Genomic DNA, 24,791 nt, shown 5'->3' with positions numbered 1-24,791 from the left:
CTAAAATTATACGCATGATTTCTCATAGACGTAGCAACAGATTGGGTCCAAACTTTGGATCTTTTAATATTGTCGAAACTTAGTTTATGTTAAAATTTGGGTCCTATCCGTCCAATCCTTGTGGTACCACCCACACAAGTGTTCAAAATTTTTGTGTGGTTAAGGGTCTGTTCGAGGATCCTTTGGACATTTTTACCGAAGGTTTTCCTTGTGTCCCTGTTAACAGCGATATTATGTTTTTCGTAGGATAATGTGATAAAAAAAAGCCCTATCTATCGTTATCCCCGCCTATTTTTGAGCTTTATTCCTGTCCATACTTTTGTCGGTTCATACGCCCAACATTTTGAAAACCCCCCTAAATACATAAGTTTTTTTTGGGAAAAAGTATTTCAAGCCACAAAGGCTGAGGGTATATCTCTGTCGCCAAGCCGACTGATACTTTTTACTTGTTCAAGGAAACATTCAATAATATTAAAAATAGATTTTTAGATTAATTTGGATTTTCTAATTCCTTGTTCCCCAATACCTGTCATAAAATTCTCAAATATTGTCATGTAATAACCACGAAGAGCGACCGTTAATACCAAATGTTATCTTTACTTTGAGGTTTAAAAACACAACACGTGTCGTGAAGCACTACACTTCGGAGATGCTTTAATATTCATTTTATGTAGTTTTACCACACGCCTAAACTATTTGTAATTTCATACAATTATGAGGAAATTAAATTAATTTTTGTATACCTATTTTGGCAACATCAAACGTTTAACCATGTCACCGCACATGCTGTGTATTTCCCAAATGTTGGGTGTGTGCGCACAGACGTTTCAATTCTCACGCATGCAATTGGCCATGGTGTAGCCGAAATTCATTGAACCCATTAGGCGGATAAACCAAGTGAATTACATACCTTCCGCAGATATGGCTGGCATAAGATGGCACATTGAACTGTTGACTCCCATGTGATGACTTTGTTGGCACTCAGACGAAAATTAATTTTGCCAAAGCTGCGAAAATGTATCAACTGTTACTTGTTCCACCGAATGCTGGTATAGCAGATTTAACTTAATGGTATACAATGCCTATCTGATGAATATACATACATACGTATATACTACATGTGTGTGGGTGTATTTACGTACATATTTATGTATGTATGTAAGTTTGTACTCCAGATGTGTAGTATGCTGATAATGTCTATGCGTTTGTGTACTGTAATACACCGACACGTCCCAACACACACATATATATACATAAGTATTTAGGTGTATTCATACTGTACATATATCAAATTAATGATAGTGATTTCTGTTGTTTATGTGAAAGCGTGTTTAATCTTAAAATCGCTTTGGGTATTAACATTAGTTGTTACATTTTCTACAAGCCATGTATAATTTACACAGTTGAATTACGTTGATACACAAGAGGTTAATATATGGCCACAAATCCGGGTAGTATTAGATGGGTATTTTTCCGATATTTAAATAAACTTCTGTCTTTTTGTCAAGTTTTTAAATTGGTTTCAAATAAATTAATTTTAAATTGTGTAAGAGCACACGTTGAGCTGTTAAAGGCTAACACTCGATAGAAATTAAATTATGGTCAATTACTTTTCAAAAGAATGAAGAAAATCTATGTATGCACCCATATCCAGTTTCTATTTATGCTCAATATCATGGGACCGTCTACTCCAAACGACGAAAACTGTGGTGGAATTCTGTAACTTATTTTTCGAGTTACCGACAAATATCGTTAAAATTTAAATGCTTATAATTTCGGTAATTAACGAAATTTTTCGGTAAGTTAACAACCAAAATAAAGCTGTTGCTAAATCCTACCGAATCAAAGCGATTCGAGAGCAAGTCCTAAAATGAACTTTTCCGAAAATATGTGTGGGAGATACAGGAAGGAGTGGACCGATATAACCCATCTTCGAACTTAAACTAAGCTTATACAAAATATTACGAAAGACAAAGTTTGGACCGAATCGGTTGATCCGTTCGAGAGTTATCGTGCGCTCCAGCCACCCAGACAGACAGACTGACGAACATGGCTGAATCAAGTCCAAATTGTCTGAAACGGATTTCGTCCAACTTGGGGTCTAAAACCATTATTTCGATGAGGCACATTTTGACCGTATGAAAGTGTATATACCCTCGTCAGCATAAATGTGCCGCATAAAAAAATTCGACGTAGATTTTTTAAAATCACCCTAAGATACACTCAGCGTCGAACCTAATGAAAAGAAGCAAATGCAATACTTCGGACGTGTACAGGGATTTTTTGGGTTCTGGGTATGGATTTGACCCCGAAAAAGTGTACCGCCATAAAAACGACACTCTTTCCAAACTTTGCGTTGGAGGCACCCGAAAGAGTGTCCCGATATCTTACGTACTACGCAGCTTAGTTGGTAGCGGCAGACTTTTTTTGGAGATTGTGTGTGATTTTCTCAGAAATTAGATACTTGCTCCCGAAAAAAATGCGCCGCCGTAACAGAGTCCGCAAAAAGAAATATTTGGAGAACATTTTGAAAATGATCCGAGATGACCTTTTAGACTTCATTTTTCCCAAATTTTGTGTTGGTACACAAGTCTCATGAGGGGCAAGTTCATACTTTCTGAGCAAATAGTCTGAAAGTTGCAAAAAATCCCTATGACACCATGTGTAGTGGTTGGAGCGCAAGATAACTCTCGAACGGATCTGCCGATTAGGTAAAAAATTTGGCCTTCATAATATTTTTTCGTATCGGTCCACTCCTTTAGGTACCTCCCACACAAAAGTACAAAAATGTTCGGAAGAATTATGCGCTCGATAACTCTTGAAGGGAGTGACCAATTTGGTCCATACTTTACACATCCCAATATATCTGCCAGATATAGATCAGGTTCCAATATGGACTTTATTTGTCCACCCTTTCCGATACCTATGACACAATATTTCAGATAATTTTCCTTTAAGACCTGCTCTCGAATCATTTTGATTTTTGCTGAAGAAACTTGCATTCGCTGCCACAATTACAAGTGTTAAAGATTTTCTGGGGCAAGTCCATACTTCATGAGAAAGCAGCCCGAAAGGCGTGAAATCCCCTATGGCATCATATGTAGTTGCTGAAGAGCACTATAACTCTCGAACTGATCATTTGGTTCAAAATTGGCCTTCGTCATGTTTTGTCCAAACATGGTTTCAGCTCGAAGATGGATAATACCGGTCCACAACTTCCTGTACTTCCACCAATATTTAAAAATGTCACTAAAGTGGTTTGCACGATATCTTCTGAATGGGGCAACCAATTTGGTCCAAATTTGTATCTCCTAATATTTTGTCCAAATTTAGTTTAACTTCTAAAATGGCCCATAACGGTTCTGTCTTAAGGGTAACTTCCCCACACGAGTGCAACATTTTTGTCCTAGTGCAGTTTTGGGCCTGTGCGAAGATCCCTTGTAAATGTATACCGATGTTGTTAGTTGAACCGATGTTGTTAGTAAAACCCACTGATATTTTTTACTTGTTTATTTGGATTTAAATCATGTTCGAAGATGGACTGTATCTGTCAATTCGGGCACTTCCCACACAAAATTTCAACATTTTTCGGAAATGTGCCATTCAAGGTCATGTCTTGGATCGCTTCGAAATTTTTACACTAGGTAGTCCTCGCAGCTCATGTTACGACTGTAAACTTTTGTTGTCGGTGGTACGTCAATACTGGCTGAGATAATCACCCTAAAGCTGTTAAAACCCAACGGCCACTAACCATGGCCTTTTAAATGAGTACTCGATTTGATCCAATCTTTGCACATCTTAATTGTTCTTTCAAACTTACGTGAAATTCTAAGATGGCCTACATCGGTCCACATTTTTCGGTACCTCTCCAAACATTTCAAACATTTAGGCTTAAGAAGAGACATGTTATCAATTCATTTTATTCTTTATTTCGTATAGTTGTCGCAGTAATCATTACTTCAGTAAGAATTTGGAAAGAACAACCTATACTGGGTTTGCTTCTCTTCATTTTAGTACGGGCTGAGAAAATATCTCTGTCGGAAAGCCGTCTGATACTGTTTTACTTGTTTAATACTCAGTTACCCAATATATCTACCCACGATATTTGGATACGTCCGGTAGCACTCATCTTTGCCTTTCCGAAAAAACTGCAAATGTGTTACATGTACGTTTGTTTTAATAATTATTTTTTCTGTCCCATTCGAAGTGCTATATCAATCTGCTATATGAGCTTATATTTTAAAATATCTGTGTTTGTATGTCACTTATAGTGTAAACGCATAATATTTTATGCTTCAAAATAAGTTATTGAAAACCTTTTTCTCTTAGTTTTTCTAACAGTTATTTATCTTTTGTTGCTTCACTTATTCAATCTATATGGCGATAGCAGAGATAAATCACAGTCTTCGTCACTACTTACCTTGGAGGACATGAACGCGTATACTGGCAATTTCTGTGTTTGATGGATAACATGAATATTTTCCCGAATCGGATATATTGGCATCATCAATAAGTAAAATTGATTTGGTTTCTTCGGATTTTATGGTCTTAAATTTGAGACGGCCACCTGATGTCTCCTCGCTCAGTACCTGCAAACGACAAAATATTGAATAAGTTAAGAGAAGAATGAATACAAGTTCTTATTTAAATTTTACAAGTTTATTAGTTGGCAAACTTAAGGTGTAAAAATTCCTAGCATATTTGTTAACAATAAGTGGTTGGTTAGTGGCGGTTACATTTCGTGCCAGGTGGCTTCTTTCGTTATATGTACTGCTAACTATGAAATTGGGTACTTCCTTTAAATCTATTGTGTTCTTGATGTTTATGTTTAAAGGATTTGAGTTTGCATGTTCGAGGATAATTTAACATTGGCAAGTATTCACTGGATCGCACACATTTACTTAAGGTGCGGTATATCAATTTTCACCGTCACTAACTAAATGCTGTTTAAATTTACAACAGTTCTCTTCACTTCACGCCCCAAAAATAGAAGGCACACACACACACACAAAGGATGAGAAAGAAATTACACACTTCCTTTTGCAGTATGATTGCATGTCATGGACAAATAACTATTTCTTGGAAAAAAATATTCTAAAAATTTTCCATAATAAAAAAATATGTATGTACGCTCTGTTTTTAGAAAAAATGCGTCTACACTGCACAGTAGTTATTCTCAATAAACGATATTATGTTGCAAAGTGGAATTTTGTTCCTAAATAAGAATGTCATTATTTCAAGTATACTTTTTCTTCAGAATGAAAGTATGCATGTTTAAAAGAATTGTTAATTGTAAAATAATATGTAATCACAGTCCCATTTTAGTTGTTGTTATTTGCAGCGATATAACAACAGGTAAGAACGGCGCACAGTGGTTCAAAAATCGATTTTCCTGGCCAAAACCATAGTTTTTGTAGTCACCGATTGTTAATTTCTATATGGGATTAAATAGTAAACATTAGGCCAGGGCGATGCGTATTGAAGGAAAAACACCATATTGGGCCCTTCACCTTTCCAATTCCTGGGATTGTACTGAGCAAAAAAGTCCACTAGACCATATCGCTTATTTACTCAAAGAGTGGCATAACTCAAAACCAGTACAGAAAGGATCATAGTCAGGCGGGACCGACTATATGATACCCTACGCCTCTGTGAATATGTAAAATATATGAGATATATATCAATTTTAACTGATTTCTATATAATTTGATACACTTATTACTAGACAAAATTCCGTCACACATTCCAAATTTCATCAAAATTGGGCAGATCGGGCGAAAATATATATGGGAGCTATTCAATTCAATTCAATCACACATTTCACATTTCATCGAAATTAAACGTATATAGAGTGTTTGGTGCAGCAAATACATTAAATCGGCCGAAAATATATATGGGAGCTACATCCAAATCTGAACCGATTTCGATGTAGTTTGGCACATTTATTTTTAGACCGAATTCAATCACACATTCCAAATTTCATCAAATTCTGACTAATGTTGCGTGTATGGTGCAGGAAATACGTTAAATCGGCCGAAAAAAATATATATGGGAGCTATATTCAAATCTGAACCGATTTTCACGAAAAGCAATAGCGTTCTTCCTATGGCTAAAAAAAAATTATATTATATCTCGAAACTCGACGCGTTACAGTTCATTTTCTACGAGTTTTGCATAATTCAACACGAAAGTTTTTGAGTACACTTCAAATCATGTTTGATCATGCGCCTTAAAACACGTTTTTCTCGAAACTGGATTTTTTTTTGAGATATGTCACTCTTTGATTAAATGAGCGATATGTCTACGGTGAAAATCGAGCCTTCCGATTTTATTTTTTATTCACAAGATCAAAACTGCCTGAAGCAGCGTTCCAATGCTTTGGCGATGTACTAGAGAGTTCTAAATTATTGCCTTGGCTACATTTGTGTTGAATCGAAAATCTCAATGGTTTGGCTGTAATATGCCAAAACATAAAAAAACTGCATAAAAAAATTTAAAATCAGGAGGCTCTATTTTCACCGTAGACATATGGTCTAGTGGACTTTTTGCTCAGTACAATCCCAGGGTTCAGAAACGCGAAGGGCCCAATAAGGTGTTCAAATCGCCCCACCCTAGAAACAAAAACGGTGCCCCTGAACTAACCTTAAATGAAGGGAGCTTACACTTGGAGAGTTTTTGCGGATTTTGAAACTACAATGATCATAGATGAGAAAAAAACAAAGAAATCAACGGAGAGATTTTTAATTAATCGCGCCCAAAGATCACATTTTTGGGGTTTTAAGGTTTTGAACAATTTTGTTTGGAAACCGCAAGCCCCACCGAAATGGGACCAATTACAGTGAAAGTTCTCTACAACCATTTCTTCACTCCCATTTTTGTAAGGCTTGCGGTTTCCAAGCAAAATCATTAAATCCTAAAAAAACCCTTAAAAATGTGACCATTGATCGCGATTTACTTAAAACCCCGTCCGGTGATGTTTTTGTTTGTTTTTTGGCGTACCATTCTATGGGGGCAGGTGGAAAGTTTTTAACCTCCAACGAAAACTAAATACCAAATTTCAGCCATTTCGGTGTGATAATGAGGCTAAAACCTTCAAATACCAAAAATCGGGAGATACCGTTCCATCGGACCTATATGAAGGGAGGCATGTACCTTCACCGACAAATGTCAGGTGGAAAGTTTTATACCCCCAACGGACACCAAATTTCAGCCGCTTCGGTGGGATATTAAAGTCACAACCTTCAAAATATCGAAAAATATGGAGATACCGTTCCATGGAAGCTATATGAACACCTGTACTTATACCGACAAATTAAGGTGGACAATTTCATATCCCAAACGTACCCTTAATACGAGGGCAGTTCGGAAATTTCTTAGCCCAGCACAAAAAGCGCGGTATAAACAGAAAAAAGTTAAGTGTTTTGAAAACTTCCATCTCCGTTATGAACACATGTTAAATTTTGTTTCGATCTGGCAACTCATTCATATGGAAACAGGTGTTCAAAAAAGACGCATCCGCAATTTTTTTACAATGGACAAATTAGAAATGCCTGCTGTCATTAAATATTTACATAAAAAAGGTTTATCGGAACAAGAAATTCATAATGATATGGTGAAAGTGCTCCTTCATATGCAACAGTAAAAAATTGGGTTGCTGAATTTAAACGTGGTCGTACAAGCATTAAAATTAACCACGTAGTGGATTTTAGGCGTCGTTTCATAACTGTTGATGAGACATGGATCCACCACTATACTCCACAGACAAAAGAACAATCCAAACAATGGACTGAAGCTGGAGGAAGTGCCCCAAAGAAGGCAAAAACAATTCAATCGGCTGGCAAGGTTATGGCAACGGTTTTTTGGGACTTCAAAGGTATTTTATTGATTGGCTATCTGCAAAAGGGTAAAACAATAAATTCAGAGTACTATTGCAACCTTTTGGATCAATTAAATGTACAAATTCGAGAAAAACGTCCTGGCTTACAACACAAAAAAATAATTTTTCATCAAGACAACGCACCAGCGCACAAGAGTGACTAAAATCAACGAATTAAAGTACGAGTTGCTTGACCCCCCACCTTATTCTCCTGATTTAGCTCCCAGTAACATTTACTTGTTCCCAAATCTAAAAAAAATCCTTGCTGGCAAGCGTTTTACCTCAAATGAAGATGCAATTACAGTTGAAAACCACTATTTTGAAGACCTTGAGGAAAACTATTTTAATCAAGGGATAGAATTGCTAGAAAAGCGTTGAACTAAGTGTATTGAAGTTTCTGGAGATTATACTGAAAAATAAAAAAATTTTTGAAAAACTAACTATTCTCTTTCATTGATAGGCTAAGAAGTTTCCGAACCGCCCTCGTACATACCAAATTTCAGCCATTTCAGTGGAATATTGAGGCCACAACCTTCAAAATACAGAAAATCGGGTGGTACAGCTCTATGAAGGCTATATGTACCTATATGTACCTATACCAGCAAATTTCTGTTGAAAAGTTGGAGTAGGAGTATACAACTTTTCAAAACTTCAGCCATTTCGGTGTGATAATGAGGCTAAAATCTTCAAAATACCGAAAATCGGAGGTACCTTTCTATGGGGGTTTTATGAAGGCGTGGACCTATACCGACAATTCCCTGAAAAAGTGTTTTACATACCAAATTTTAGCCATTTTGGTTAGATAATTTAGCTCAAACCTTACCGAAAATAGGGTGGTACCGTTCCATGGGGGATATATCAAAATGCAGACTTATATTAACAATTTTTGTTAATTGAAGATTACCAACTTCTTTTTAACAGGGTTTAATACCAATGAGACATCAATATTTCTACCAATTGACAATCTGAGAGTTACATCCACTTTAGTAGAAATGTCTTTTGAAAAAACTTCACATGGGGCAATATCCTTTAACTTCCTAAGAACCAATCAAAAGCAAAACCTTCAAAGTCGGAAAGTATGTTCTATGCGGGCTATATCAAAACATGAATCTGTACCGACCATTATTAGCGGGAATATTTTGTACACCCAACGAAGACTAAACACCATATTTCAGCCATTTCGGTTTGATAGTTTGGCTAAAACCTATACAATACGGAAAATAGTGAGTCAGTTTCTATGGAGGCTATATCAAAACGTGGACCAATACCGATAATTTTCTGCAGGAAAAACCTTGAAAATCATGCAGTAACGGTAAACGTGTACTGATAAATTTTTGGGAATAAGTTTTGTAGCCCAAAGGAACACTAAACACCTAATTTAAGCCATTTCAGTGTGATAATGAGACTAAAAACTTAAAAATATCGAAAATGGGGAAGGTATCGCTCTATGGAGGCTATATCAAAACTTTGAACTGTACTGAAAATTTGTTGAGGGAACATTTTGTAGCCCCAAAAAAGACGAAATACCAAATTTTAGCCAATTGGGTGTGGCAATGAGGCTAGAACAGGTAAAATACCTAAAATCGGGAGGTAATACCAAATTTCTGGGAGAAAATTTTGCAGGTTGAGGAAGACTAAAGCCTGATAAGCCTTCAAAATGCCGGAAATCGGGAAGTAAGGTTTTATGGGGGCTATAGCAAAACACTAAACACCTTATTTAAGCCATTTCAGTGTGATAATGTGGCTAAAAACTTCAAAATATCGAGTATTCAAGGATTAGACTTTTACAGCTGACGCCAGCTCCTTCTTCCATCTTGGAACCTCTCTGTATAGAAGGCCAGACCATCCAGAGGAGGAAACTTCGGTTAGAGTCATCTCTATGTGGGATAACGTCAATATTTTCAAATTTCAAGAATGGCTATAGATATAGTCGTTAAATATCCGACGGGTTCAAGTTTAAGGTCTGCTCTTAATTCCCTTAGGTGCTGTCGCTCCAAAGATTCAGTTCATGCATAGTTAGACCACTACGTGCTACACACATACAAAGGGACACGGTAGATTTCTAACAGATCAATGAGTGCACGACGATTTATATTAGTTCAATGATATGGGACCTACGTTTTTGTCCAGCTTGGGAATCGAACCCGGGCATACCCACTACGTGCTGCCTTATATTTAATGTTGATGCCCAAATGCCGGAGGTTCAACATAGGGATAGGAAAGTCGACTTTCGAATAATTGATTAATCGACATTTTGCAGTCAAAAAGTCTAAAAATCGTAGTCGACTTTTGTCTGGAGGGAAAGTCGCATCAAAAAAAACTCGAAAATCGACGAATAATCGATTTGCTGCGGTTATGAAAAAGTTGAAATTCGTGTTGTAGGACAACTAAGATAATCGCCAGACCGAAAAATGGCATTTTTGTTTTAGACCAAAATTGAAAAGTCGAAAATTCGATTATTGCTTTCCATTGCCTATCCCTAGTTCAGCATTGCATTCAGAGCTTCTAGTGGAGAACTTCTAAAGGCTCCCGAGACTGATCTTTGCACCCAGTCTTATTTGTTGGATGTCTTTTCTGGAGTAAATATTTTTTCTCAAAAATGATTTCCTGTAGTGAAAATGAATGAACTTTTGCCTATTAATGCCTAAAATAACATTCATTCCACTTTATTATAAAAAAAGTTCCGAACAAACAACTTTGAAAAAAAAAAAATGAAAAAATTTGTTCCTCAAAAAATTGTTTCCTGTTGCACGAATGGATGGTATTTTACCTATTAATGACTAAAATAACTTTTATTCCACCTGAATTTTAAAAAAGGTCCGGCACAAACCACTTTTAATTTTTATGATATATAAAATAATCTATATATATAAAAAAGGATGATGTTAGTTACTACGCTTATAACTCAAGAATGGCTGAACAGATTTTAACAATTCGCACCAATTCGGAATGGTCTCCTGGCAGAAAAGGATAAAACCTAAAAAAATCGTGAAAATGTGCGAAAAATTTGCAAAAATATTTTTTTAAGAAAGTCAATTTTTCCACAAATTTCTATCGAGCTTCGCGTTTGGAATTTACTTTGACACTTATTTGGGCAGTTTTTGGCGAAAATTGTATATGCACTAACTGTTAGGGTCCATTGTACGCCTCTGTTTTGTCAATTTTTGAAAGTTGTATATACATAATTTTTTATTCACAATCAATTTATTTTGCAAGCGTCTTTTTAGGAAATTAACAGCGCAAAATGATTAATAGGAGAAGGGTTAGTTTAGAGTTTGTAAAGATTAGTGGTGGTTTCGGTCAGATTCCGATTGAAAAGATGAAGATGTGAAGATAACGCCGAATGTGGTTTCCACAGTTTTGAGGAAAAAGGTACAAATCCACAAAAAATAGGTGGGTTATTTAAAAAATCAAGAGCTCGGAGGTAATTTTATTGGAAGTGAGGTTGTGGCATATATGTATACTTTTAATCTGTAAGTGAAACATCTTCGAAAGATCAACTTCCCATTTATGCGGTATAAAATTTAAGCTGCACGAGATATATATTGATACTGTATTATGTCCCCACTGAAAAGGAGTATTAATTCAATCAGATTAGTTGCCGCAGAGCTGGAAGGCAATTACAAATGGCCAAATATATACATATGGACACTGGTACTGTTGGTACACTGTTTGTCTGTACATCGAAAAAGGATGATATTCAAAATTGGAAAAAATTGGAAAAAAAAGAAATCGTAGGTACTGAAGATTTTTTGGTCGAATTATCTGACAAATATTCTTTATCGGGCGACATAAGTAGGTAAATACTTATTAAACGTTAATTATTTTTTGATATTAATTTGACTATGTTATTTTCGGCGAAATTAATTATAGGGTGACCAAGTAATCGACAACAGTCACGTGTTAATGTGACAAGACTTCAAGCATCCGAAACACACAAATAACGGCAACTAATATAATAGCTCTGTTAACAAGGATCAATGTACCAAGTACTGGATTGTACAGTCTCAGTCAAAATTCAATTACCGCATTTGTCAGTGTTACCAGAGCCTTTGCATCTCATTTCGAACTTACAATGCTAGTAGATTTCGGGAGTTCACGTTAAACAGAAGTCAGAAAAAAACAGACGAAGGTGGTTACCTGATAACGATCGGAACAAGAATTGCAGAAAACCATCGATTATGAAACGAATAGGGGCGTTATGATATTATTTTGCTTCAACTGTGCTACCAAATATTTTTTTTCATCGCAACACGTGTTATTGGCTTAAAAAAGTGTTAGTCCCGATTTACAGTTGCCTAATTTTTTCGCGGCTATTGTCAGTATATAGGAGAGAGTCGAGGAAAATAGAAACACTTTACCTCTCAGTACCTTTTCTCTTCGTCAAGCTGACAATTGTCGAAAGTACAATTGTCTAATGTGCATCTGCTTCAAAAATAGCAATATTTGCCATTGAACAAGGTGATAGCAATAATAGTATTATAGGTTTGAACCAAAGCCATCAAGTTCTGTACCTAACAAACTGCGAGACGAAGTTCGCCGGGTCCCCTAGTGTTATATATAATATAAAAAGATATATATGGTATAATACGATGATAAAATTAGTGAGAAACAAACGGTTATGTCATTTTAGTTATGTCGTGTGCCCTTATACCTTGTTTTCAGTTAAATATCTGCTTACAGTCACTTTAAAAAATTTTCAAAAGTTCTGAAAAATAAAAACTTTAGAAGTTTTTTTTGCGGAAGATTTTTTTTATCGAATCACATATAATTAAAATTTTATGTAGCCCTAGTTAAAAACTTATCAAAACATTATATGTAGAGGGATAGGAGGTTGTAAAAAGACAGACAAGAGACCCATAGGATAGGATTGGTGTGGATTTGTCGGTGTATTGTGAAATCCAAAGTTTGGACCAAATTGGTTGACCCATGGGCTCCAGCCAGACAGACTGATGGACAGACAGATGACCGGACAGGACTAAATCAATTTAAAGTTGTGTGAAACGAATTTCTCGAAAAATGTTTGCGGTCTAAAATCATTATTTCGACAAGTGATAGTATAAATGGAAGACCAATGCGGTTGAAGATCTATTTTTGATAAGTTAGTGACGTACATAATACGTATGTAAGTTCTATTTCATTTATGCCTAATAAGATGATTGCGTAAGAAATGAAGACTAATTTATTTTCTTCAAATATATTTTATTTATATATTTATTTTTTTCATTTGAACTGATGTGTAATTTATGCCTACTAAGATGCTTGCATAATAAAATATGCTTACTTTATACTCTTTAAATTAATTTAATTTTTTATCCACTTCTTTTTCTAACCTTCGCCTACGTTATTTGTTTTAATATCAAATTTTTTTAATTTAAAATATTGTACGTATTTTAAAATTCAACAAAAGACAACATAAACGTTTCATTTTTCCCAAAACAAAAGCTTATACATTTACCTTTACCTTTGAAAACAAAAATAGATTTTAGGTACAAAAAAAATAAATCTTTTACTTTATCTGTCTGGCTTTCAAATTAGAAAAAAATGCCAACATTGGTATTACAATTCCCTTGAGAACTGATAATATACTCGTACTGTGTATTTTCTTATTTTTGTTGAAATCACTGTGAAATAGAAAAACAAAAGTGTTGAGGGTTGGAACGTAACAATCAAAAGTCACAAATTACGATGTGCCTACAAGGGTGGAGAGAATTCACTGAATAAATATCAACCACCTTCATTTATGTTTGTCCATCAAGACAATAAAATTCACGCAATGGAATGAAAGAACGACATAAAAATGTAACTCACATTACTGTATAATGTTTAAGCATGTTATTAAGTTGTTGTTGTCATTTTACCTTTGTTTCAAAAGACTGATGACATATTGACATACATACACTCAGAGAACTATTAAATAGCTGGATTTTGATATAACCTTTAATGTTGCATGCAAAGAGGTATTTGCATAATTAGCCAAAAAAAATTTCCTGGGACATACGAATTGTCATCTATGAACGATTCTTAAATGTCGGAAGTGCAAAAGAATGTCGGAAAATCGATACTTTTTCCACCGATTTTTTTTTACTTTTTTCATTCATAGATACCAAACCGCTCCTCCATGTAATTTAATGCCAAATTTTACTGACTAATGCATACAAGTTATTTAGTAAAATTTGATCTAAAAATCACTGAAATTTGGAATGTGTGACGGAATTTGGTTTAGAAATAAAGTTGCGAAATTATATTATTATATTGAAATCAGTTCAGAATTAAATATAGCTTCCATATACATTCCCAAGATTTCAAGTGCTGAAATATAGAAATGTTAAAATCAATTTTGTGTAAGGCTTTTTATCGAATCACTTTATAACTAAGGTTTAATATAGTTTTGAGTGAAATTCATTAAAATATGCAAAAAAAGTCACAACCATAATGTATGAATATACATTAGGCCGAAAAAATTTGTATTGTTTTTATACCCTACACCACACTGTGGTAAGGCGTATTATGTCTTTGTGCATTTGTATGTAACATACAAAAGGAAACGGAGAAGGCCCACATTTCCTTTTGGGGATATACATATAATCACTTTCTGAGTCGATTTATGCATGTCCGTCCGTCTGTCCATGTATTTTTGTTCGCAACGTACAGGTCGCATTTTTTGTCCGATTCAGCGGAAAATTGGGTAATATAATTTTTTACCCATAGGAAGAACGCTATTTCTTTTGGTGAAAATCGGTTCAGATTTGGATATAGCTCCCATATGTATTTTCGACTGATTTGACGTATTTGCTGCACAAACACGCTACATACCTCCGATTTTGATGAAATTTGGAATCTGTGACTAAATTCGGTCTGAAAATAAATGTGCCAAATTACATGGAAATCGGTTCAGATTTGGATATAGCTCCCATATATATTTTCCCGCGATCTTTCAAATTTTGATGAAATTTGGAATGTGTGGCGGAATTTTTTCTAATATAATAAGCAGGGTTTCCGAGTCGGAGTATACGAGTCGGAGTCGAGCAATTTTGCTGAAGTCGGAGTCTGAGTCGAAAAAAATAACTCGACTTCGACTCCGGGAAAAAATTTTCCCACGTTATATATAGCATTAAATATAGCATTAAATTTGGAACAAGAGCTTTTTTAAAAATCATTATTTATTTTAAAAGAAAGGTATAAGAAAATATATATGCAAATTATATATGATACTAAGTTAAAGAATAATTCACAGGATATTTACTATACTTTGAAGTGTAGACTATTCATCCCTATTTTGTTGATCCAATTGATTCGTTAAATTTTTGCAAACAAAAGTTCTATGACAATCGAATTAAGATTGTACCTTTAATTTCTTTCGTCAGAAGTCTTACTGGTCTTTTCACAAAGGTCTATTGGTATTCTCAACTTGAGAAGTCATCCTTGTCTTCTATTAAAGACATTGTGGTCTATATGGGATATCTTACTGAATACCCTCTGACACAAAATGGAAGTTAGGATCTGGGGGAGGAAAATTACTTTTGGGAATGAAAGCCCCAATTGAGAACCCCAAAGGATCCCATAGCTGAAATTTCTGAGTCATGACATAATGAATTCTTTGATTGACCCCCATTAATCATTCAAAAAATAGATTTATATCTCTGTTTGGAGATATAGTTTCTTAATTTTTAGATAACATGTTTTCATAATTTTTAGATAACATCAGTTAAATAGAATGAGCAATATGCTGTCCTTCTAGCTCAGTTTCTTCCATGTCCTTTTTGTTCTTGAACTCAAAAAGTAAAACAAAATTAAATGTTCTCCAAAAATTTTCCATCGAAAATTATATGTAGGTTTCCCAAATCCAAGAAATCGACATTGTCACGTTTTCATTGTCCTTTATCAGTTTTACCCGTTACTTTCTCAAAAAAAAAAAAATAATAATAAAATATAATAAAATAAAATAAAATCGTATGTTTATGTATTTCGGTAAATTTCGAAATATATATCAAATTCGGATGGTTACGCTTCTGAATAAGGCATCATAAATTCGTTGTTGGTTAACAACAGTTTCATCCCGCTATAACTCAGAAGTCTGACAAACGGTGAATCTTTCTTCTAGGATTTATTATATACTCAATGAGGGCTTTAGATCTAGGCATTCAAATGACTGGATCTGTCCGCCAGGAAAAGATATAGTTCATGTGTATCCGAGTTTTCTACACAATCAATAGCATATACGAAATTCAATGAAATATATAATCACAGAGTTTTCATGAGAAATGATCGGGTAAAAATGATAAAGAACGATGAAAACATGACAATATCGATTTCTTGTCCTAGTACTCGTAGACCGACCCTACATAAAATTTTCCTAGCAACATTTTTGTAGAATATTTTAATGCACGAAATCTCATCGTGTGCTAATTTTTCATTTCCAGAAAACATTCATCTGGCTACGTGCTGTGTGGTGTACACAATATATCTCAAATATTTCAATAAAATTATCCACTCGACGTCAAAGTTCAAAATGTGATCGCTGAATTTAAGTTAAGGGGTGATCTCTGCATATAAATTTCTGAAAAAGTAGAAAGTATAAATAGCATAGAATATGTGGTCAAATTTTTAAGTCGATGGGAACAATATTGCCTTAGTAGAGCATTGGATGGGAACAATTTATTTTATTTTGTATGCAGCATATAAACTGTACTTTTCTCGAAATCGGCCACAAAATTATATGACAATTGGTTTCTTAGTTTTTGAGATAGAGTTGGCACCGCAAAATGCTTTAATAAAAACAGGGTTTCGTAGACGACCTCAAAACCTCGTAATATTTTTCTCTTTCAGATGAAGAAAAAAATCTGCCAAAAATTCACGTAGTTTTCTCGGAATAAATGGCTTTTATTGAGCTTTCCAACTGAGGGTCTCTTTTTAAGGCTAAGCACACTAAAATGTTGCCTTATATCCAGTTTGAAACTTGGTCATGAATTGCTTATAATTTTTATTGCATGTAGTCCTTATGATTTTCTCACGCGGAAGAATTCAGTCCAGAATATACTCGTGCAAAAAAGGAAAACCGACTAAAAATTTCTAACTTTGCTATTTTTCAATGTAAAATTCGCCTGAAACAATGTTGATATGTTCGAATGCATTCGAACGAATGCCCTTTCTAATGAATATGTAAGGAAAAATTAACACATTAGCCGATATAGGCCAAAATATAGGAAAAAGTTACAAATGTTTGCACATTTTTAGTGGTATAGGAATTCACTCATTGAGTCGACCCGGAGTCGTGAAAAAACTCGCCTCCGAAAACCTGGTGTTAACATATTCCGATTTTGCTCAACTTTGACACTCCTAAAATCTAACAAAACTAAACACTATAGGTGTTGCCGCATAAAAAATACGACATAGATTTTTTTAAATCACCCTAATGTACATAAGAGTGACACATTTCAAAAAATCCAGTTTCGAGAAAAACGCGTTTTAAGTTGACGATTGAAATTTGACTTCCCAACATAAAAAGATTATTATCAAAACTAAAAGAAGTACTTTGACCATGTTTTGCAAACAGCTAGCCTGATATCACTGCTTTCTGTGCAAGATCAAGCATGATTTTAAGTGTTTTAGTTCTTCATAAACTCAAAAAACATTTTTGTTGAATTATGCCAAACTCTTAGTAAATGAGCTGCAACTCATTGAGTTTTAGAGATATCGACATGAAAATTTGACGCAAGACAAAATAGAAATTGCTAACTCAGAAAACGCATTTTTTTAATTATGCCACTCTTTGAGTAAATGAGCGATATGTCCACCGCTATATGCAAGCTACTCCAAAAACACTTCAAGCCTTAAATTCCGAATTTAAATTTAATTATTATTTTAATTTAATTAATGCCATGATTCAAGAGGTAGAAAGATGAATACAATACACAACAATACTTATAAACAGGGACGTACGCAGGGGGCCCGGACCCTCCCGAAATGGTTTGGTCGAACAAAATTTGTTAAGCTACTACAACAAATTATTACATTTTTTTCTCAGAATTTTTTTATTTTTTATGTTTGAAGATTTCAAATGGAAACCTATATTTTTCTGAAGTTTCTGAATAGAAACTGTACATCATTAACAAGTTTTGTAAGAAAATATTGTAAATTTTTTATTTATATGCTCTTTGTAATGAATATACTCCATGTATGTTATGTCATATTCATTAAGTCCATGAAAAAATGTCTATTGGATAAAATGTATGGAGACTCCTTCTTGGACTACATCTTGAAGCCAATTAGATATTTATTCCATTGACCTCGCCAAAATTTGCTGCTAAATCGTGTGAGAAAATAATGAAGAAAAATGAATTTTTGTGCGTCACTTGATTTTTTACCTTATAATGAACAATGCATAACTGTAGCCTCAGCCTTTAGAAATAATGGTTTTACCTGTATCTCTGGTTGTCTGGCAGGCTGGAGCTCGTGAAGGCAGGCTGGATTTGATGATGATTTCGTCCATGTTTTGGATCTCGTAATATGTTGTCCAATTAAATTTAAGTCATATCGGTATCTCTGCCATAAATTTAAATTTGTTTCGCTAAAATGTTGCGTCTCTCGAAGGGTGTAATCGATTCGGTCTATACTTTGCACATCGCAATATTTCTTCCAAACATAAATAGAACCTAATATGGAATATATCGGACTACTCCTTCAAATATCTTAAAATTACTTCCAAAATTACATCAAGTTCCAAGAGAATATGTATGGACAACACCTTCGGGTACCTCCCTCACTCAAGTTCAACATAACTGCAGTTTAAAGACAGTTCGAAAATCTTTTGGACATTTATACCCTCGAAATATTCGTCGGAGCATAAAATTCTATGTCGATTTAACCATGTCCGTCCGTCCGTTCGTCTGTCTGTTGAAATCAAGATACAGCTCGCAATTTTAAAGATAAAAAGTCAATATTTGGTACAGAAGTTTTTATTACTTGCAGGATGCTTGGTATTGAAAATGGGATATATCGGTCCACGTTTTGATATAGCCCCCATTGATCGGTACCTCCCGATTTTCGGTATTTTTAAGGTTTTAGCTTCATTATTCTAACAAAATGGCTGAAATTTGTTAATTAGTCTTCGCTGAGGATATAAAACGTTCCATATAAAATTTGTTGGTATAGGTCCACGCCTTAATATAGTCTCCATAGAACGGTACCTCCCGATATTCGGTATTTTGAAGGTTTTAGCTTCATTATCCCACCAAAATGGTTGAAATTTGTTAATTAGTCTTCGCTGAGGATATAAAACGTTCGATATAAAATTTGTTGGTAAAGGTCCACGCCTTAATATAGTCTCCATAGAACGGTACCTCCCGATATTCGGTATTTTGAAGGTTTTAGCTTCATTATCCCACCAAAATGGTTGAAATTTGGAATTTAGATATCGTTGGGCGTATAAAACTTTCCACCTGAAATTAGATGGAATAAGTCCACGCATTCATATAGTCCCCATAGAACGGTATCTCCCGATATTCGGTATTTTGAAGGTTTTAGCTTCATTATCCCACAAAAATGGTTGAAATTTGTTAATTAGTCTTCGCTGAGGATATAAAACGTTCCATATAAAATTTGTTGGTATAGGTCCACGCCTTAATATAGTCTCCATAGAACGGTACCTCCCGATATTCGGTATTTTGAAGGTTTTAGCTTTATTATCCCTCCAAAATGGTTGAAATTTGGTATTTAGATATCGTTGCGAGTATAAAACTTTCCACCTGAAATTTGATGGAATAAGTCCACGCATTCATATAGTCCCCATAGAACGTCACCTCCCGATATTCGGTATTTTGGAGGTTTTAGCTTCATTATCCCATCAAAATTGTTGAAATTTGGTAATTAGTCTTCGTTGAAGATATAAAACGTTCCATCTAATATTGTTTGGTATATGTCCACGCCTTAATATAGCCCCCATAGAACGGTACTTTCCGATATTCGGTATTTTGGAGGTTTTAGCTTCATATCCCATCAAAATTGTTGAAATTTGGTATTTAGATATCGTTGCGAGTATAAAACTTTCCACCTGAAATTTGATGGAATAAGTCCACGCATTCATATAGTCCCCATAGAACGGTACCACCCGATATTCGGTATTTTGGAGGTTTTAGCTTCATTATCCCATCAAAATGGTTGAAATTTGGTAATTAGTCTTCGTTGAAGATATAAAACGTTCCATCTAATATTGGTTGGTATAGGTCCACGCCTTAATATAGCCCCCATAGAACGGTACCTTCCGATATTCGGTATTTTGGAGGTTTTAGCTTCATTATCCCATCAAAATTGTTGAAATTTGGTAATTAGTCTTCGTTGAAGATATAAAACGTTCCATCTTAAATTTGTTGTTATAGGTCCATGCCTTAATATAGTCTCCATAGAACGGTACCTCCCGATATTCGGTATTTTGAAGGTTTTAGCTTCTGTATCGCACCAAAATGGTTGAAATTTGTTAATTCGTCTTCGTTGAGGATATAAAAAATCGTTCCACCTGACATTTTTTGGTATAGGTCCACGCCTTCATGTAGCCCCCTTAGAACGGTACCTCCCGATATTCGGTATTTTGAAGGTTTTAGCTTCATTATCCCGCCAAAATGGTTGAAATCTGTTAATGTCTTCGTTGATTGGTAATTAGGTGGAGCTAAGTACTTTCGTAGATGAAAGGAAACTAATTATTCCATTCTCTTTCAATTTAATTTTGGTGGAGGGTATAAAAAGTTCGGTCCGGCCGAACTTAACGTTTTTTTACTTGTTAAATAATAACTATTTCCAAAATGGACTATGTAACTCCATTTCTACAGGTTCCGTCTCCGAAAAAAATGTTAATATTTCTACTCTTTTATCTAAATTAAATTTATTTGCAAAACGTTTGCATTTATTCGAAACGTCCGCAATCGTAAAGAAAAATATCCCAAAAGTTTCGATATTTTTATTGGCAAGTTTGTTCGTCCAAAAAGGCCACAACACTCTAAAAACTACCCGAATACATATTTTTGGGGAAATATTTTGTTATGTAGCCGGTATTCGATCTGTTCATAGTCGCAAATTCACTCCGACTTAAAGCATTTTTTCAGAATTTGGATAATAGTTTGTCGATTGGTTGAGATAGACCATGCTTTGGCAAAGCCCAAACATGAGTTTTGTAGTCCCAAACAGTACTGCAAGAAGGATTCCGAGTCTATGAGTCGTAGTCTGTATCGTCTGGTTTTAAATGTTTGAAGTTTTTAATTGGCTTGCACAGACCCCATCTCTTCTGGTAATGAAGTAAAGTTGTAAAGATTATTGTATTCATCGGTTACCGACACACTACCTGGATATAAAAGTCTAATCTGCACTCAAGGTTTCGAGTTATATTTTTTTTGGAATTACTTAATTCATGGAAGTCGCGTTATGTTCGAGTCGAACTGTGCCCTGCAACACATTAAACCCCTGTATAACTCTACTCGAACTACTTGCGAATAGTATTATATATTATTATATTATAACCGATGTTCTTAAAAATTAGGCTAAGATCTTCGAAAAACTGAAAATCTTGCTACAGCAAAAACAATGGCAATTCTTTGCGGTTTTAAAATTCTGCGATATACCATAGCGTGGACATATATGATTAAAAACTTTAAAATGCTGAAAACGGGGCCTAAATTTTAAATGACGACTATACCGAACATGGCGACTATATACTACTCTGTAAATATGTATTTAAAATTGTATCCTAAATATTGTGAACTCTCTCTATTGAATTTTTATTCTTACTTTGTAGCGTTGGAAGGGAAACATTTATTGTGTTTTTTATGTAGCTTAGAAACTAAAAACGTGTTTTCCTCGAAGGGGCACTTTTGAATGCTGTGCCCATTGTAGCTCGAAAACGTGGGCTCTTCATATGTTTTTGTAGGTATTATACACTTACTATTTGTAGGGAAGTCAAGCTTAATCTCATATTTGCTGTTTTAAAATTAAAAAAAAATACACATAAATCTTGTGCTTAACAGAGAGACTAAAAAAACTATTGACGGATGCAAAAAAAATATACATTTTTATACCCTCCACCATAGGATGGGGGTATATTAAGTTTGTCACTACGTTTGTAACTACTCGAAATAATCATTGTAGACCCCACAAAGTATATATATTCTTGATCAGCGTGCAATTCTACATCGATATAGCCATGTCCGTCCGTCTGTCCGTCTGTGGAAATCACTCTAGCGTCCGAACGGATTGACGTAGGTTGATTAAATTTTGGGAAAATATGTTATATTTACGTAGGACTTTTGGTTTTGAAAGTGGGCTATGTAGGTCCACGCTTTCGTATAGCCCCCATACAAAATGACGCGTGACGCGTCGTCGTTTTAAGGAATTTTTAAGATATTTGGCCCATTTTACAACCGAATTGGTTGTAATTTGGTACTTTGTATCTCCAGAGGCCAAAAAATATTCCTACCAAAGTTGGGTTATATAGGTCCACGTTTTGGTATAGCCCCCATATAAGGCCCCATATAAAGTACGCGTCATTTCAATATATTTTGAATGTATTAGACCCATTTGACCACAGAATTGGTTGTAATTTGGTATTTTGTGTCTTCATAGGCCAGAAAAGATTCCTACCAAAGTTGGGTTATATAGGTCCACGTTTTGGTATAGCCCCCACATAAGGCCCCTTATAAAGTACGCGTCATTTTAATATATTTTGAATGTATTAGACCCATTTGACCACAGAATTGGTTGTAATTTGGTATTTTGTGTCTTCATAGGCCAGAAAAGATTCCTACCAAAGTTGGGTTATATAGGTCCACGTTTTGGTATAGCCCCCACATAAGGCCCCTTATAAAGTACGCGTCATTTTAATATATTTTGAATGTATTAGACCCATTTGACCACAGAATTGGTTGTAATTTGGTATTTTGTGTCTTCATAGGCCAGAAAAGATTCCTACCAAAGTTGGGTTATATAGGTCCACGTTTTGGTATAGCCCCCACATAAGGCCCCTTATAAAGTACGCGTCATTTTAATATATGTATTTTGAATGTATTAGACCCACTTAACCAAAGAATCGGTTGTAAATTTGTATGTTGTGTTTCTAGAGGCTAAGAAACATTTCTACCATAAAATGTTTATATAGGTCCACGTGTTGATATAGCCCCCATAATACAATATCTCCCGATTTTCGATATTTTGAACGTTTTAGCCTCATTATCACACCGAGATGGCAGAAATTTGGTATTTAGTCTTCTTTAGACGTATAAAACTTTCCAGCAGAAATTTGTAGGTATAGGTCCACGCCACCATATAGCCCCCATAGAACGGTACCTTCCGAATTTCGGTATTTTGAAGGTTGTGGCCACGTTAATCCACCGAAATGGCTGAAATTTGTGGTGGAGGGTATAAAAAGTTCGGCCCGACCGAACTTAACGCTTTTCTTACTTGTTTCTTGTTTGTTTTGTTTTAGTTGAACATTCAATCATATGATTGCTTAAGTCTGGAGTATTCCGCTATTAACTTAACTTCATCATTACCTTTCTATACAGAGAGTAATGTTTACAAAACGCACTGTCAGCCTGCAAAATTTACTGATCGCTACCAATATCATGATTTTGTTCTGGTGTTTTTTTTTTTTTTTTTGGGAAAGCCGAAATGTAAGCATCATTCTCATTAACATTGAAAAGCCAAATGATAATTCCCTTCGCCGGGACGAAATCATGATATTGGTAGCGATCAATAAATTTTGCAGGCTGTCAGTGCGTTTTGTAAACCTTATTCTCTGTATTGAAAGGTAATGATGAAGTTAAGCCAATGGGGGAATACTCCTGACTTAAGCAGTCATATGGAGAAAAACAAAAATTTTTTACAATCGATGAATCCGAGTTTCGCCCTTTCAGAATTCGCGAACTGTTAACATATTCTATATAGTATGATATACATTCTTTAAACTGAAGTGTTTTAGGAGGAATCCCATAAGGTCGACCATTAAAATTAATTTACGTGGATGCTGTGTTGGCATCAATGTAGAAAAATAGGTAAAAATGGGTTGAAGCCAACAAGTTTTTTTATGCTCCCTTCCGATTTTAGGCTTAACCTTACATTTTATAGACATATGCCCAAAGAAAGACTCAAAGAATACTTCATGGGCAATATGATACTAGTGTATCATTTTTCGATATATCCACTGCATCCACCTAAAATTGATGCTGACATTTTGAAGCCGGAATTTCGGGGTTTTTTGAATTGTTTTAATAATTCGGACGCGCAACAAGATAATATTCAAAACTCACATTAGGATTATAAAACTCGTGATTCTACGTCGTTTAATGCATATCTCATTAGTGTGCTCCTTACAGCATCCTAGTAATTGGAGTCTAAAGGCCAATATTTGATGCGTGATTTTTTTTAAAAAACCTATTTTTTGCGTATAAAATTTACAAGTGCCATTCAATTTCCTTTGTACCCCGCGTGAATTTAGTTTTTTTACGCGACGGATTTAATGAGACCTTCCGCGATCGAATCCATCCACTAAAACCGCGGATATAGATACCCTAAAAATAGGAAAAGCAGCAAAAAATTATTTCGACAAATCCGCGTACTAAACCGCGATTTTCTTGAATTTTTTTTTTTACGTAAATGGAATCCTTTATACGCGATTATAATATTTGCGAAAACGCGTGTCATAAATTACAGAGATTCGCGTGTACTATGGGTTTTTCACCAAAAATAGAATGTGGAGGCACATCCGTGGTTCTTGAAGAATCTAATTAAAATTGGTATATTTGGACGTATTTTTGATAGGCGCTGACGAAACCGGATGCGCATCAACATCGTATGCACATTGCGCGACTTTTACCAACTTTAAGGTTTTTTGCAGTGTATGATGCAACTGGTGGCACACAATGGCCCCTGAGTG

The 24,791-nt window shown here is 35.0% G+C and overlaps 1 protein-coding gene across 10 annotated transcripts in view; it reads right to left on the bottom strand.

The window, feature by feature from the left end:
• Nucleotides 1-24,791, bottom strand: part of dpr10 (defective proboscis extension response 10) — a 668,864-nt gene that overhangs the window by 16,596 nt on the left and 627,477 nt on the right. For all 10 annotated transcript variants that reach the window (XM_073981530.1, XM_073981538.1, XM_073981529.1 and 7 more), the window contains one exon: nucleotides 4,421-4,589. In XM_073981530.1, the coding sequence (XP_073837631.1) occupies nucleotides 4,421-4,589 (169 nt within the window). The remainder of the gene's footprint in view (nucleotides 1-4,420; nucleotides 4,590-24,791) is intronic.

This window comes from Musca autumnalis, unplaced genomic scaffold (genome assembly GCF_047663935.1).
Source record: "Musca autumnalis isolate F117 unplaced genomic scaffold, ASM4766393v1 scaffold_4, whole genome shotgun sequence".
NCBI lineage: Eukaryota > Metazoa > Arthropoda > Insecta > Diptera > Muscidae > Musca > Musca autumnalis.
The sequence above is the reverse complement of the archived record's forward strand: the minus strand, read 5'-3'. Positions and strand labels throughout refer to the sequence as shown.